The following is a 13,887-nucleotide window of genomic DNA, read 5'->3' as shown; positions in this document are numbered from 1 at the left end:
TGGAAGCATGCACTAGTGCATTTAGCAGTCCAGGCAGGTTATGAGTTTGTAACACTTGATGAGAGTCCAGGAATAGCTGGTTGTATACTGATCTTTGGTGATTAAAGTTTTGTATCACTTGGTGCACTAGAACCAACCTTTCTTACTGAATTTCTGTCACAATTAAATAAATTAAACTCTGTAGGAATCAAAATTTTTGTTTAGATGTTTGAGATTTCCTATTTTACCAAACCACACACACCAATTGGAAATTGATTATGATGTATGATGCATTAAAATCATTTCCAAAGATGACGGACTGCATACATGATAAAATATGTAACCTTAACATTATATAATAAGTAATGATTAGATAAATGGCAGCGAATTGTGTAGAATTATTTTTTGTGAGTCTTTGCAAGTGAGTAAAGAAATGGCAAAACCCAATAGCTACACTTGTACTCCTGTTGACATCTGTTTTCTTCACTCCATAAGTCATCAGACAAGTCTGAAGATGTGGGACCAACTTCTCATGCACACAAATGTAACAGCTTGCTGGTAGCTATATGTCGCTACCAGGTAATGATACCCAGTGGTAAAGTCTGGTAGTTATTTGTCAGTGATGTGGCATGGCATGATTCTTGAATCATACTTAAAATTGGAGTATTTACACTTAAGTTACCAGTTTTCCCTAATTGAATATGGATTGTTCTCTCTCTCTCTCTCTCTCTCTCTCTCTCTCTCTCTCTCTCTCTCTCTCTCTCTCTCCCTCCCTCCCTCACACACACACACACACACACACACACACACACACACACACACACACACACACACACACACTATCATTGTCTTTGGAGGTAATGCAGGTAAAGTTAATAAGCTATTTATTGTGCTAATGTTGGCAATAGCAGTATTGTGCAAAGCTCTTGATAACCATCTGTTACATTTACATCGCCTAATGCTATTCAGGGTTAAGAAAAATCAATTTCAGATGGCTTTGCTGCTTCTTTGGAATTCAGAAAGGGAATATGTGTTCTAGTGCAAGCTTTCTGCTGTGCCAAATGGGCTGTCAGGGCATTTATCATTAACATGTAGTGACAGAAGCAGTACATTGTTTTTACACTATACCTGTATTGGCATAGGTGTTAGTTTCAAACCTCTGTCTGTCCAACTTACTTTTCTTTGTTTGCTGTAAATGACAAGTGAAAGCTCGGATGGTTCCTAACAAGACAGTAGAAAATTCGGTTTCCCCTCCTCCCCCCTTTAAAAGAAAACCTTCTGTTTGCTTGAGCTCCTTTGGGTGGGATGTTAAACTTCAGCCTTCCTTCCTTTCACAGAATGCCACAAGAGCTTCACTCTGCCACTGCCATTCAGTAATCAGAGTTAGGCAGTTTTTAAGATATATACACACATTCTTCATAAGTCAATGGCTTTCATCATGAGTAGGAGTTTTTTGTCTCTTTAAAGCCGACAACAGCTGTGTGTGAGCAGAACAGTTCTTGTACTCCGTTAAGTGGACCTGCTGGATGCTGTGACTTTTTAGAGTCAGATCGACTAGCTGCTTGGATACTTATTCCATTTTATACATGGATAACTTGACATTTGGCATAAATTTTTCAGTCATGGTTATTGACCTTCTGAATTTTAAGAACGAAAGCTTAAAAGGAACTAAATCGGGTGTTTGACTTTTGGCTTGCTTCCACCAGCAGTAGTTCTTCTTCAGATAAAGCTGGTAGTGTAGCAGTCCGGTTCACATAGTTTTGGCGAACTACTGAAGGGGTGCGCAATGACTGTCTCATAAATCAAAATTCTTTTAATTTGTAACCTTCCTGTTACATGAGTGGTATTGTCACCAATTTTGCCTTGTTAAAAATTCGTTATCAGATGACAGCTGAACACATTACATATTTATTCATGCCACCAGGGGGCTTGCTGCTCTTTGACAGGTTCATGCTTGGCTACCAAGGGACCCCAGCCTGTGCAGCGTCTTGTACCTTCCGTGCTGCATGTCTATCCTCTTGCTATCCTTTTTCTCCTCCGGTGGGGAACATGTCTGGGGTGTTTTTGGGAATGGTCTGAATTTTCTGTAGCTGTCATAAGAACAATCTCACCACTGTTTTTCATTTCTTCATTCACCTTCTCCTATTCTTCCTCTGCTTTGGCGTTTCAATGCCCCTCTTTTTCTTCTTCCACCCTGTGCACTCCTGAAGGTTGGCCCACATGTCTGACGCGTAACAGGTGACTGGAAAATGCATAATTCCCAGCCCTGGGTCGACAAGTAGGGTTTGCATGTATCCCCAGGTACAGGCCAGGCCCAGGGAGGGGTGATTGCCTGAGCTGCTACTTTCCCAAATTGCCGATTGGCTCCTCTGTCAGGTGTTCGCAGTTGTTACCAGAGGTGTGAACAATCGCCTACGGCGACTGAGCCCCCCTCTGAGGGAGGGGGGACCCCCAGTTGGAAGGAGTTTGCCATTGGAGATGTTGGCAATCGTGGGAGATTTTCTCGCAATGAGCCAGTCATTATCTTGGCAGTCACATCTATCAAATGTAAATGGAATGAAGTTCCCAATTCAAGGACCCTCCCAGCTGCACCACAGTTCCCTGTGATTTCACATACTGAAGACGGTCATTCCTTTGCGCTGGTAAATTTTTTTTTCTAATTTAGAAAGGTGTTAATGCATTTGCTGGCCCTGTGAAATCCTGCTCTTGTTTACGCAGTGGCACTTTGTTTGGAGACTACTTCTGATTCTCAAGCACAACAACTGCTTGCCGCACCGCTTCCCCCGACTACCCTGTTCCTGTTGAGGCCCATACAACTGTGAATTCTTTCTGTGGTGTTATTTACACTAGGCTTAAGCGTCAGGAAGTCATTTCTGAAAGTATTTGTATGGAGTGTAGCCATGTATGGAAGTGAAACATGGACGATAAATAGTTTGGACAAGAAGAGAATAGAAGCTTTCGGAATGTGGTGCTACAGAAGCATGCTGAAGATTAGATGGGTAGATCACATAACTAATGAGGAGGTATTGAATAGAATTGGAGAGAAGAGGAGTTTGTGGCACAACTTGACAAGAAGAAGGGACCGGTTGGTAGGACATGTTCTGAGGCATCAAGGGATCACAAATTTAGCATTGGAGGGCACCGTGGAGGGTAAGAATCGTAGAGAGAGACCAAGAGATGAATACACTAAGCAGATTCAGAATGATGTAGGTTGCAGTAAGTGCTGGGAGATGAAGAAGCTTGCACATGATAGAGTAGCATGGAGAGCTGCATCAAACCAGTCTCAGGACTGAAGACCACAGCAACAACAACAGGCTGCCTGACAGTCTAACCAAGGCAGAAATCCGAATGTACCTCTATGATCAGGGTGTCATTGCCCTCCATTTGATGATGAAAAACATAAATGCATCCTTAGTGCCCACACACACTCTTTTTGTCACGTTTGATAGAGTGGTGCTTCCGTCAAAGATTAAAGCGGGTTATTAAGTTATCACAGTCCAACCGTACAGTCCCAACCTGATGCGCTGCTACCAACGTTATTGTTTCAACAGCACTCGAATGTCTTGTCTCCACCGAGCCAAATGTGTAACTTGTTGTTGAGCTACACACGAAGGCAATTGTCCACCTCCTCCTCCCCACGGTATCAACTGCAAAGGTGAGCATGCTGCCTTCTCTTGAGATTGTCCCAAGTATCTTGATAAGCTGGCTGTCCAGGAGATCTGGATAAAGGAAAAAGTGCATTACCCGGTCGCTCACAAGTTATTGGCTAGTCGCAAACACTTTGTTCTACCATCTGGTACTTACAGTACTGTTCTTGCTACATCTTGCACCATGAAGGACATGGCCACGCAGACATGTGACCTCACATTCAGCACTGAAGTTGTGAAATCGCTCAGTGTCATGGTAACATCACCGCCTCCTCGTCCAGCACTGCAACAAGCCACCAGACATTCGCCTCTGGAGCGAAGTCACCTGGTACCCAACCAGTAGGGCAGAAAGAATAGAGGAAATACTCCCACGAAGTCTTCCTACATCCTTCCAGCCAACAAACAAAAAAATGGTTCAAATGGCTCTGAGCACTATGCTGCTTAACTTCTGAGGTCATCAGTCGCCTAGAACTTAGAACTAAGTAAACCTAACTAACCTACAGACATCACACACATCCACGCCAGAGGCAGGATTCGAACCTGCGACCGTAGCGGTCACGCGGTTCCAGACTGAAGCGCCTTTAACCGCACGGCCACAACGGCCGGCAGCCAACAAACATCTGAGACTTCCTTCGCCAGCTAGAAAGGCTCCAAAAAGGCAAACAGCTTTCTCCTTTGCTAAGGAGATCCTCTTCAACAATGTCGCCACATGAAATCCTTGCCTGGCCGACCTCCGTGTCGCCGGTTCGCACTGCCAACCGTTTTTCTGTCCTGGACTCCGCAGATCAACAGAGGGTGAGTGCCACTGCCTCTGTAGATCTCGTGGAGCAGGATCGTCCAGTCTCTACATCCTGTAGCAGTGAGTCTTTGAAGGCTGGCACTCGGCAGCTGCCAAGGTGACATACCTTTATTTTTTTCTTCCTCTTCTTTCCTTGTTACGGCTCTCCTTCAGTGGAACGTTTGTGGCCTCCCATCAACCAAAGAGGACATATGGCTGCTCTTAGAATCACAGTGTCTGCTTGTTATATGCTTCCAGGAAACAAAATTGCATCTTCACAACTGCTTTGAGCTTTTGCCTTTCTTCGCAGTCCATTTTGACCTTCCTCTCAAGAATGGCGTTCCATCTCGTGGGGTAGTCATGTTGCTCACCTGAGATGATGATCGTAGTGAACCAATCTTCCTGACTTCCCATCTTCAAGCTCTTGCAGTTTGCCGTTTTCTTCCTCACTTGAACTTTTCCCTTTGTACCGTTTACATCCCTCTGCTATTCAGAGTCACCAAGGTAGACTTCCTCCAGCTTATTGGGCAGCTACCTCACCCCTGTCTGCAGCTCGATGACTTAAATGCGCACCATCCCCTTTGGGGTTCTCCCAGATCCTGCCAGAGAGATGCCCTCTTGGCTGAATTTCTCAGTCAACTTAACCTCATCTGCCTTTACACGGAGCACCAGCGTTTCTAACAGACTCCCTGTACACCTATTCCCATTTGGACCTATCTTTCTGCACTGTCCAGCTTACCCATCATCTCGAGTGGTCCATTCTCACTGATGCATATTCAAGCGACCATTTCCTGTATGCTATCCTTCTGCTGACTCCTAACCCAACTACATGTAAACCCAAATGGCAGCTTACTAAGGCCGACTTGGGGCTTTACTCCTCCCTGGTGACTTTCGACGAACAACATTTTCACAGTTCGATGAGCAGGTGGAATATCTTACAAATGTTATCCTTACTGCCACAGAATGTTCCATTCCTCGCACTTCCTCTTGACATTGCAGTGTCCCGGTCCCTTGGTGGACTGAGACATTTCGTGACGCAATTCGCATGCGGAGATGTGCTCTCTTCATTTTTAACCATCATCCTATAATGGCTAACTGCATTCATTATAAACTGTTGTGTGCAGAGTGTTGTCGTGTTCTTTGGGGTAACAAAAAAGCAAGCTGGATTTGACTCACTAGTTCTTTTAACAGTTCCACCCCCTCTTCTGTCATGTGGGCCAGCCTCCGGCGGCTCTGAACTGACAGTAGCAGACAATGTCACAGTGGACCCTGTTGCTGTCTCCAACACCTTGGGCTGCCATTTTGCGGAGAGTTTGAGCTGCTCCTGCTATCACCCTGCCTTCATCCATCGGAAACAAGTGGAGAAGGCTCGAGCGATACCATTCTCCTCTCAGTAATATGAGTGCTACAGTGCCACCTTTACTGTGAGAGAGCTAGATCATGCTTTCACTTCATCCCGATCCTTCGCCCCAGGGCCAGGAGATGTTCACATTCAGATGTTGCAGCACCTCTCTCTTGCGGCCAGGCAGTTTTTGCTTCGTACATACAACTGCATCTGGGCAGAGGGCACGTTTCCCAGATGCTGGTGTGAAGCCACTGTCATACCCATAACTAAGCCAGGTTGTCGTGCACATAACTAAGCCTGGTAAGGACAAACACCTTCCTTGTAGCTATCACCCCATTTCTCTCACCAGCTGTGTTTGCAATGTTATGGAACATATGATTCGTGTCTGGCTGGTACGGTGACTTGAATCTCGCAATTTACTTACCACTGCACAGCGTGGATTTTGAGCACGCTGTTCAGCAGTTGACCCTCTCATCACATTATCCATCCATGACATGAATGGTTTTCTACGGAAATCCCAGACTGTGACTGTTTATTTTTCAGTTTAGAGAAAACCTACAACATCTGCTGGAGGACTGGTATCCTCTGTAAGCTCTGCATGTGGGGCTTACATGGGCACCTGTCCCATTTCTTTCAGGAATTTTTAAAAGACCGAGTTTCTAAGGTATGTGAGGGCTCTGCCTTGTCAGACACCTTTAGCCAGGAAAACAGTGTGCCTCAGGGTTACATCTGGAACATTGTCCTCTCTGCTGTTGCCATTAACCCTATAATGGCCTGTCTCCCACCATTTGTTGACAATTTTACCATCTATTGTCATTGTCCTTGGAGCTGTCTGATTGAACGGCGTCTTCAGTGATGTCTCGATTGTCTCTCTCGTGGAGCATTGACAATGGCTTTCACTTTTCCACTGACGAAACCACTTGTATGAATTTCTGGCTGTGCAGTTGTTTTCTTCCACTGCCTTTATGTCTTGGGCCTGTTGCTCTTCTGTTCGTTGAAACTAAGAAATTCCTGAGCTCATGCTTGATAGCAAACTTGGTTGGTCCTTCCACGTCCTAACCTGGCAGCCTGCTGTATGCAGTCCCTCAGTGTCCTGCATGTCCTCAGTGGTGCTTCTTGGGGAGCAGATCGTACCACTTTCCTCCATTTGTACTGGTCTCTTGTCTATTCAAAACTAGACTTTAGGTGTTTCGTTTACGCATCTTCACGTTCAGCCCTCTTAATGCAGTCTTAATGCCATCCACCATTGTGGCATCCGTTGGCCACTGGCTCCTTTTACACTAGCGCGATCGGGAGTGTGTATGCCAAAGCTCTTGAACTACCACTGTCCTACCACTGTGACTTTCTCCTCAGCATATGTTCATGCCATTTGTCTGCCATGCATGGCCACCGATCTTACGCCTCCTCCTTCGATGACTCCTCTGATCGCCAGTATGAGGCTTGTCCCTCTATGTTACCTCCTGGAGTTCACTTTCGGCTCTTGCTCCGGCATCTTAACTTCATGCTACCTGCCACTTTCCCGGTGTGTGTGAAGCCTGCACCACCTTGTCTTCGTGTGGCAGCCTGTGTTCACCATGGCCTTCATTCACTTCCAAAGGACACTACTCCAGCCATGCTCTATCGCCTTTAGTTTCACAACCTTCACACGGGACTTCACGATAGTACCTTTATGTACACTGTTGCTCTTGGACTGAAAGTGCTGTCAGGTGTGCCTTCGTCATTGGTACCAACGTTCTTCGGTATCAGGTTCTGGAACTCCACTTAGAATTTACAGCGGAGGTTTTTGCCCTGTATCAGGCCATGCAGTACATATGGCGATGTAGGCTTATCAATTGTGCCATCTGCTCTGACTCTCTGTGCCCTTGAGAGCCTCAGTATGCTGTTCATCATCTGTCCCTTAGTGCAATGGGTCCAGGAAATCTGTCACTTCCTCACTCTTGATGGAGCCAGTGTGATTTTCTTAGGTGCCTGGTCACATCAGCCTGACAGGAGATGAGGCTGCTGATGCTGCTGCCAAGGCTGCAGTCCTCATACCTCAAGCCAACTGGTCCTTCCATTCCCTCTGATGATCTCTGTGCTTCCATCTGTCAGCAAGAGATGTCCCTGTGGCATCACCATGGGTTCTCCTTCACAGGAACAATTATTAAGCCTCTCCCAGTGGCTGGGATGATCTCCTCTCGGCCCTCTTGTCACGAGGAGATCATATTAGCTAGGTAGCGTGTCGGGCTTTGTCTTTTCTCTCACCCTCTTGCTATGAGGAGATCGATTGGTTGGTCCTGTGTGTAGGTAACACTCATAACTATACAAAATGTTGTCCATATGGCTGATATTCACTGTATTATTGTGGTTTCCTCGGTCTGCATTGCTATTGCTAGTGGCTCAGTTTCCTTCTGTTGTAATTTTATTATATCCTTACATCTATCTTAATATCTATTAATTTATATCTAAAATTAGATATTCCAATTGGAGGTTGCACATCAGTCTTTGTCTTTTTAGCCATTTCTGTGTGTTAAGTGGTGCTCCTCACCACTTTGTACTCACTGTGCTCAACCTTTGATGGTGCACTGTTTCCTGATGTAATGCCCTCTTTTTAACCACGTACGTTCTTGTTTGTGTTTGCCGTCTGAGTTGTTGGCTGATGCGTGGGTTATTGAGGGCGTTTCACTTTTTATCTGTCATAGCAATATGGCGAAGGCCATTTAATCTTCAGTTCAGGATGTCTGTTTCTCTATGGCGTATTTTATAGACCTTTCTCCAAGTCCCTGTTTTTAGCTATCTTCTCTTCTGTCATTTGAGATAAATGGGTAGTTGTTGTTAACTCCTCTCTTTGTGCTCTACTGTTCTGACATGGGAGCATATGACCCTAGTTGTTTTTACGCCCTAAAACAAAACAAACAAACAAACAATATTTATTCGTCAATACTGTGAGCACCTCACCTGACCTGTTTAGTTGTACAGTGATGAATTATTATGCATTGTGTTCAAGTATCATCATCTGATGATGATGATGATGATGATGATGATGATGATGGCTTTGTAAGGAGTCATAACAGATTATGATGCCAGCTGTGTGATCCAGGGCTGAAAAATAAAATAACTTTTATTCTATTTTTTATCTTAAGCTGATTTAATACTCAGTTCCAGATAACAGTTTGAATACTTTCTTTGTCTGACTGAACCTTGTTTAAATGAACAACAACAAGGTTTTTGCAGATTCAGATTTTTTCTGCAAAATAGGTTTACATTAAAGACAAGTTATAGGTACATCGCTGAACCCCCAGGTTGGAATGACACACAATCATTTCCTGTTGTTCAAGAGAAAAGCCTCCAACATCTAAATTACCAAAGTAAAGTTGGGCAGGCCTTCTTCACTATATGAATCCACCAGTTTTCCAAAGGAACAATACGAAAAGTCGCATGAGGGAAAAAATGGTTAAATTTTATATCAGTTGATTATTTTTTATGATGTTTCCCTAGATTGATTAGTAGACCTTCACACAAAATTAGAACAAAATCTGACTTGACTCAGTGGGGCACATCTCTAAAACTAGACCATTCGACATGGAGTCGCCCATTGACAATTGGAAACATGTTGTAGAAGATATAAGATTGATTGACTTGAGAATATAGTGAAACGTTTAGTTACGAGATGTTTTAATTTTCTTTCGAAGGAACGATCAACTGTTCTGGAAAGCACATCTGCCAAAGTCATCACACCTCCAGCCGAAGATATAATAAAAGTACAACGGAAGGAAAATGAGCCACCATCAATAGCACTGCAGACCGAGGAAACCACAACAATACAGTGAGTATCAGCCATATGGACAACATTATGTATATTTATGATTGTTGCGTACAGGCAGGTGAAAATATGACTTTTCCTGAAGAAGACACAGTTTCTGTAATGCATTGGCATCACTCCTGAAAATACTGAGTTACAAAGAAAAAGCTTACAAATGAACTTTATAACAAATGTCTCTTTACAGCATTCACACACATTTAGTTCTTAATAAGACACTAGCTGTATTGGAGCTGTATGGATGTTTTTTGACATCCTAAAATTTTTTGGTAACATAGATATTTTGGTTTTTGTGCTGATAAGTACTGTTGAATTCGTTCAATGGCTGTAGCCCCCCCCCCCCCCCCCAACTCCCCACCCCACCCCACCCCACCCCCGCTCTCTCTCTCTCTCTCTCTCTCTCTCTCTCTCTCTCTCTATTCCAAACACTAACATTACGCATAGATACATTCCCTTCTGAAGAACAGAAATCCTTCTGTAATTGATGTACTTTGAGATCTAATTATCCTTTTATTGGGGTGAGACTTTTTTGAGGGCACTGAAAAATCTGTGTGTGTGTGTGGGGGGGGGGGGGGGGGAACACGTGACAGAATAAAACAATGGAAACTCCAGGTTGGAATATCAACAATGTTAGGAAATGGATAGGTTGCTACTCGCCGTAAAGGTGACACATTGAGTTATAGACAGGCACAACAAAAAAAACTGTTACACTTTAAGCTCTTGGCCAAATCCGGTGTGAACTGCTGGAATTGGCAGTCATTTGTGCATGAGGTGTGCTTGCTTGTGTGAATTTGTGTGTACTTTCTTTTGTGAAGAAGGCTTTGGCTGAAAGCTAAGTGTGTACCACTTTTTTCATTGTGCCCGTGTGCGTCTCAACAGTCATCATTATAGAGAGTAGCAATCTATACTTCTCCTGATGTTTTGGACTTGTGCCATAAATGGATAAGGGGTTGCCCATCACCAGCGACTTTTAATTTAAAGATGATCTGCAGTATATTTGTTCAATATGAACAGTTCACTGCTTCAAATGACTGAATGCTTTAAATTAATTGAAATAATAGTAATATCTCATTTGGATCATATTGACATGTTGCTTCACCTAAATGCATCCTTCTTCTTGAAGTGTTTCTTTTTCTTTTTATAGATTATTATTGCAACTCAAATTTTGAACTTGGTGGAGCAGAGAAATACTGTATATTCACTCAAAAAGGAGATTTTATGGCCCATTGTATGAAAAATGGGAACAGAGTGAGATTTAAAACTTTCCTAGCATATAGACTGTTCTGTAAAAACTTCTGCCACAGTATTTCAGCACAGTGTTCTCTGGTGCATACACCTGAAGATGGTCAGAGAAGTCTCCACCAAAAATTGTAGCAGCAAACAACTGCCATCCATCAGTCTGCTTGAAATTTTATGGAACAATGGAAACAATGTCAAGCCTACAGTGGACAACTTCTTCCATTTGTTGTATTTCAGTTTAGCTTCTCATCAATTGTGTGACCAACACAGTGGAGGATTGCTGTCTCATGCATCAAGCCCATCAGTCACCTTCACATCTATGCCTGCCATCCCACACACTGCACTGGATTTGCTGCAACATTCTGTGTCACTTCTCACCACTGGTGGAAGAGTAGCAGCACCTGGAATAGGGAATTACCGCTTCATGTAAAGGCTGCTGTTAATGTCATAATACAAATGGCTGATGTCATAGCATTGAAGGATCTTTTCGGTAGCACTTCATAGTCCAAGACACTCTGCAATTGAATGTCTTTTAGTTGAGATGTTCTACTCAGTCCATATGTTACATGATTTGCTACACCCATAAATAAATTTCTACTCATTGTTTATTAATAATTCTGAAGTTCTGTGTGTATACTGGTGAGTCAGAATTACCTTTCATGTCTTCATTAATATAGACTTCGCCTCCTCCTACAACTTTTTCTGAGAGGGAAGCTGAAAAGGTCTCTCAGTCTTCCAAGAAATAATGTTGAGGCCTTCTTCTTTAACAGCTGTGTATTGACCGATTCACTACGGTACTCAAACACCTTGTACACTACCTTCTGACAAATGAGCTGTATCGGTTACAATTTCATTTGGTATTAGTTGACATTCGTTCTCTTTCGAATGACAACAGAAACTACTTATGCTGTTCTTGTGATGCATTGCGATTGTCGTGGTAGTTGTTCTTTGGTGCGCAACATATCTCCAAGGCAGGATCTGATGACACGAAATAAACCGCCCAAACAGCAGGTACCGTAAAACATAGTAAGAGTGCTATTGTCTCCCAGCTTGCAAATTTCCTGCTCCACCCACTTCAGAATACATGCAGATAAAGGTAAGGAATTTGGCCAGCTGTGGAAGCGCATACAACTTGGGACTTACGGTGTTTCTGTTTCTTCATTTCTTCCCAGTTCTTCATTTTCTCTCCAACTACCCGTCTCTGATCATCTGTCCACTCTCTGTGGTCAAGGTTTGGCTTATCTTCTTCATACGTTGGCCTTTCTATCACTAGCCTGAAGTGATTCTTGTCACATATGATTTCTTCTGATAACAACTGTTTTGGGACAGCAACCAGCCACAAATTTACTTTCAGTTCCTTTATTCAAAGGGTACCGTTACTGGTTTTGAATTTTATGATTCATCTTCAGACAGTTTACGTGCTTTCCTTATAACATGGGGTGCATTTTTTACAGATTAATTGTTGTGAGATGTCAGTTTGGAGTGTTGGTTTTCATAACATTCGTCCAACAGATGTGAATACATTCCTACTGCATTCTTATTGTTGCACACACAAATTTTTCTCACTGAACACTTTAGATTTGTCACTGAAAAGATTTCTACCACACACTACATGTTTAGATACATAAAGAACTCTATATATGAGTATCAAAGATGCTGTGATATATCGTAACATAATGTACTGTTTTACCTATACAGTACAAAAAAAGAAGGAACAACTTTATAATTAATATAATAGTATCCACTCATAAATAAATAAATAAACAAATAAATAAATGTCTCTGTATTAGTGTAAAAGGCGTTTATATAGGACGTCTTCAAATGTTTCGATGTATCATAGCATCTTTGATACTCATATGTTTGTAAGCTCTTTGTATGTGTCACAGCATGTGGTGCATGGTAGAAATCTTTTCAGTGACAAATCTAAAGTGTTCAGTGAGAAAAATTTACGTGTGCAACAATAAGAATGCAGTAGGAATGTATTCATATTTGTTGGACGAATGTTATGAAAACAAACGCTCCAAACTGACATTTCACGACAATCTGTAAAAAATGCACCACATGATATAAGGAAAGCATGTAAATCGTCTGAAGATGAATCATAAAATTCAAAACCAGTAACGGTGCCCTGATAAAGGAACTGAAAGCAAATTTGTGGGTGGTTGCTGTCCCAACACCATCAACATTTGTCTTCAAATAACAGCCACAGTCTCCAACCGTGTCATCGTATGACAAAATTGCAACAACTGTTTTGATTGCATTTTACTTCTCTGCTTCTATCCATCCTACAGTTCTCTTTAGTTTATTGACTTAATCAAAAATGTCAAAACTTTTCTTTGAAATCCGTGTTTCTTCTATTCTTTTTAAATGTCCGTACAATTTTAGCTATCTGGTCCTCATGGTGTGTGTGATGTTTTTTTCTGTATTTTTATACAAATCTTTAATTTCTCCTTTGAATCCCTACATTTTCATTGTTTTTCTCAAGACTTTTAGAATTTTTCTTAGTATTTTTCCCTCTTTTTTTTCTAGTTCTCTTAATTTGCCTTTCTTATTCAGTGTTAGTCACTCTTCTGAACGCGTACTATACATACACTAACTCATTCTTAAAAAAACTTTTAGGATGGCAGTCATGATTCATCTGTTCAGTAGAATCTATGCAACACATCACTTCACCTAAGTGATATATTACATTATGCTGTTTTCTCGTTGGCAGAAAAATTGGTAGGAGACTGCTTCCTTAATGACTCAGAAGTAGAGTTCCAATATCAGTCATTTCGCTAATGCAATTACCAGACTTCTACAACACATTCAGTTAAGACCTTCCATGCTTAAAAGATCTCTTAGCTCTACTGTATAACAAGAATTACATATTGACCTATGAGAAGATAATGTAGTTAAGTAGAAATGCATATTGGAGGGTGCCTGAGAAATATTTCAGTTTGAGATAAATAGATAAATGAAGAATTAGAAAAATTTTGGAAAAAAGAAGAAATTCAGAGGTAGTTGATTGTTCACTACAAATCTTAACAAATTTTCATGAAAAGTCTTGCAAATGTTGAACAATGTGCATGTATTACCACTAAAATTTTGGACAAAATGA

General features: G+C 42.1%; 1 protein-coding gene across 2 annotated transcripts in view; it reads left to right on the top strand.

The window, feature by feature from the left end:
- Nucleotides 1–13,887, top strand: part of LOC126165823 (uncharacterized) — a 93,781-nt gene that overhangs the window by 32,001 nt on the left and 47,893 nt on the right. For both annotated transcript variants that reach the window (XM_049920353.1, XM_049920352.1), the window contains exon 3: nt 9,421–9,554. In XM_049920353.1, coding sequence (XP_049776310.1) covers nt 9,421–9,554 — 134 coding nt within the window. The remainder of the gene's footprint in view (nt 1–9,420; nt 9,555–13,887) is intronic.

The sequence above is a fragment of the Schistocerca cancellata genome, chromosome 1 (assembly GCF_023864275.1).
Source record: "Schistocerca cancellata isolate TAMUIC-IGC-003103 chromosome 1, iqSchCanc2.1, whole genome shotgun sequence".
Taxonomy (NCBI): domain Eukaryota; kingdom Metazoa; phylum Arthropoda; class Insecta; order Orthoptera; family Acrididae; genus Schistocerca; species Schistocerca cancellata.
This window is presented reverse-complemented; position numbering and strand designations above follow the sequence as displayed.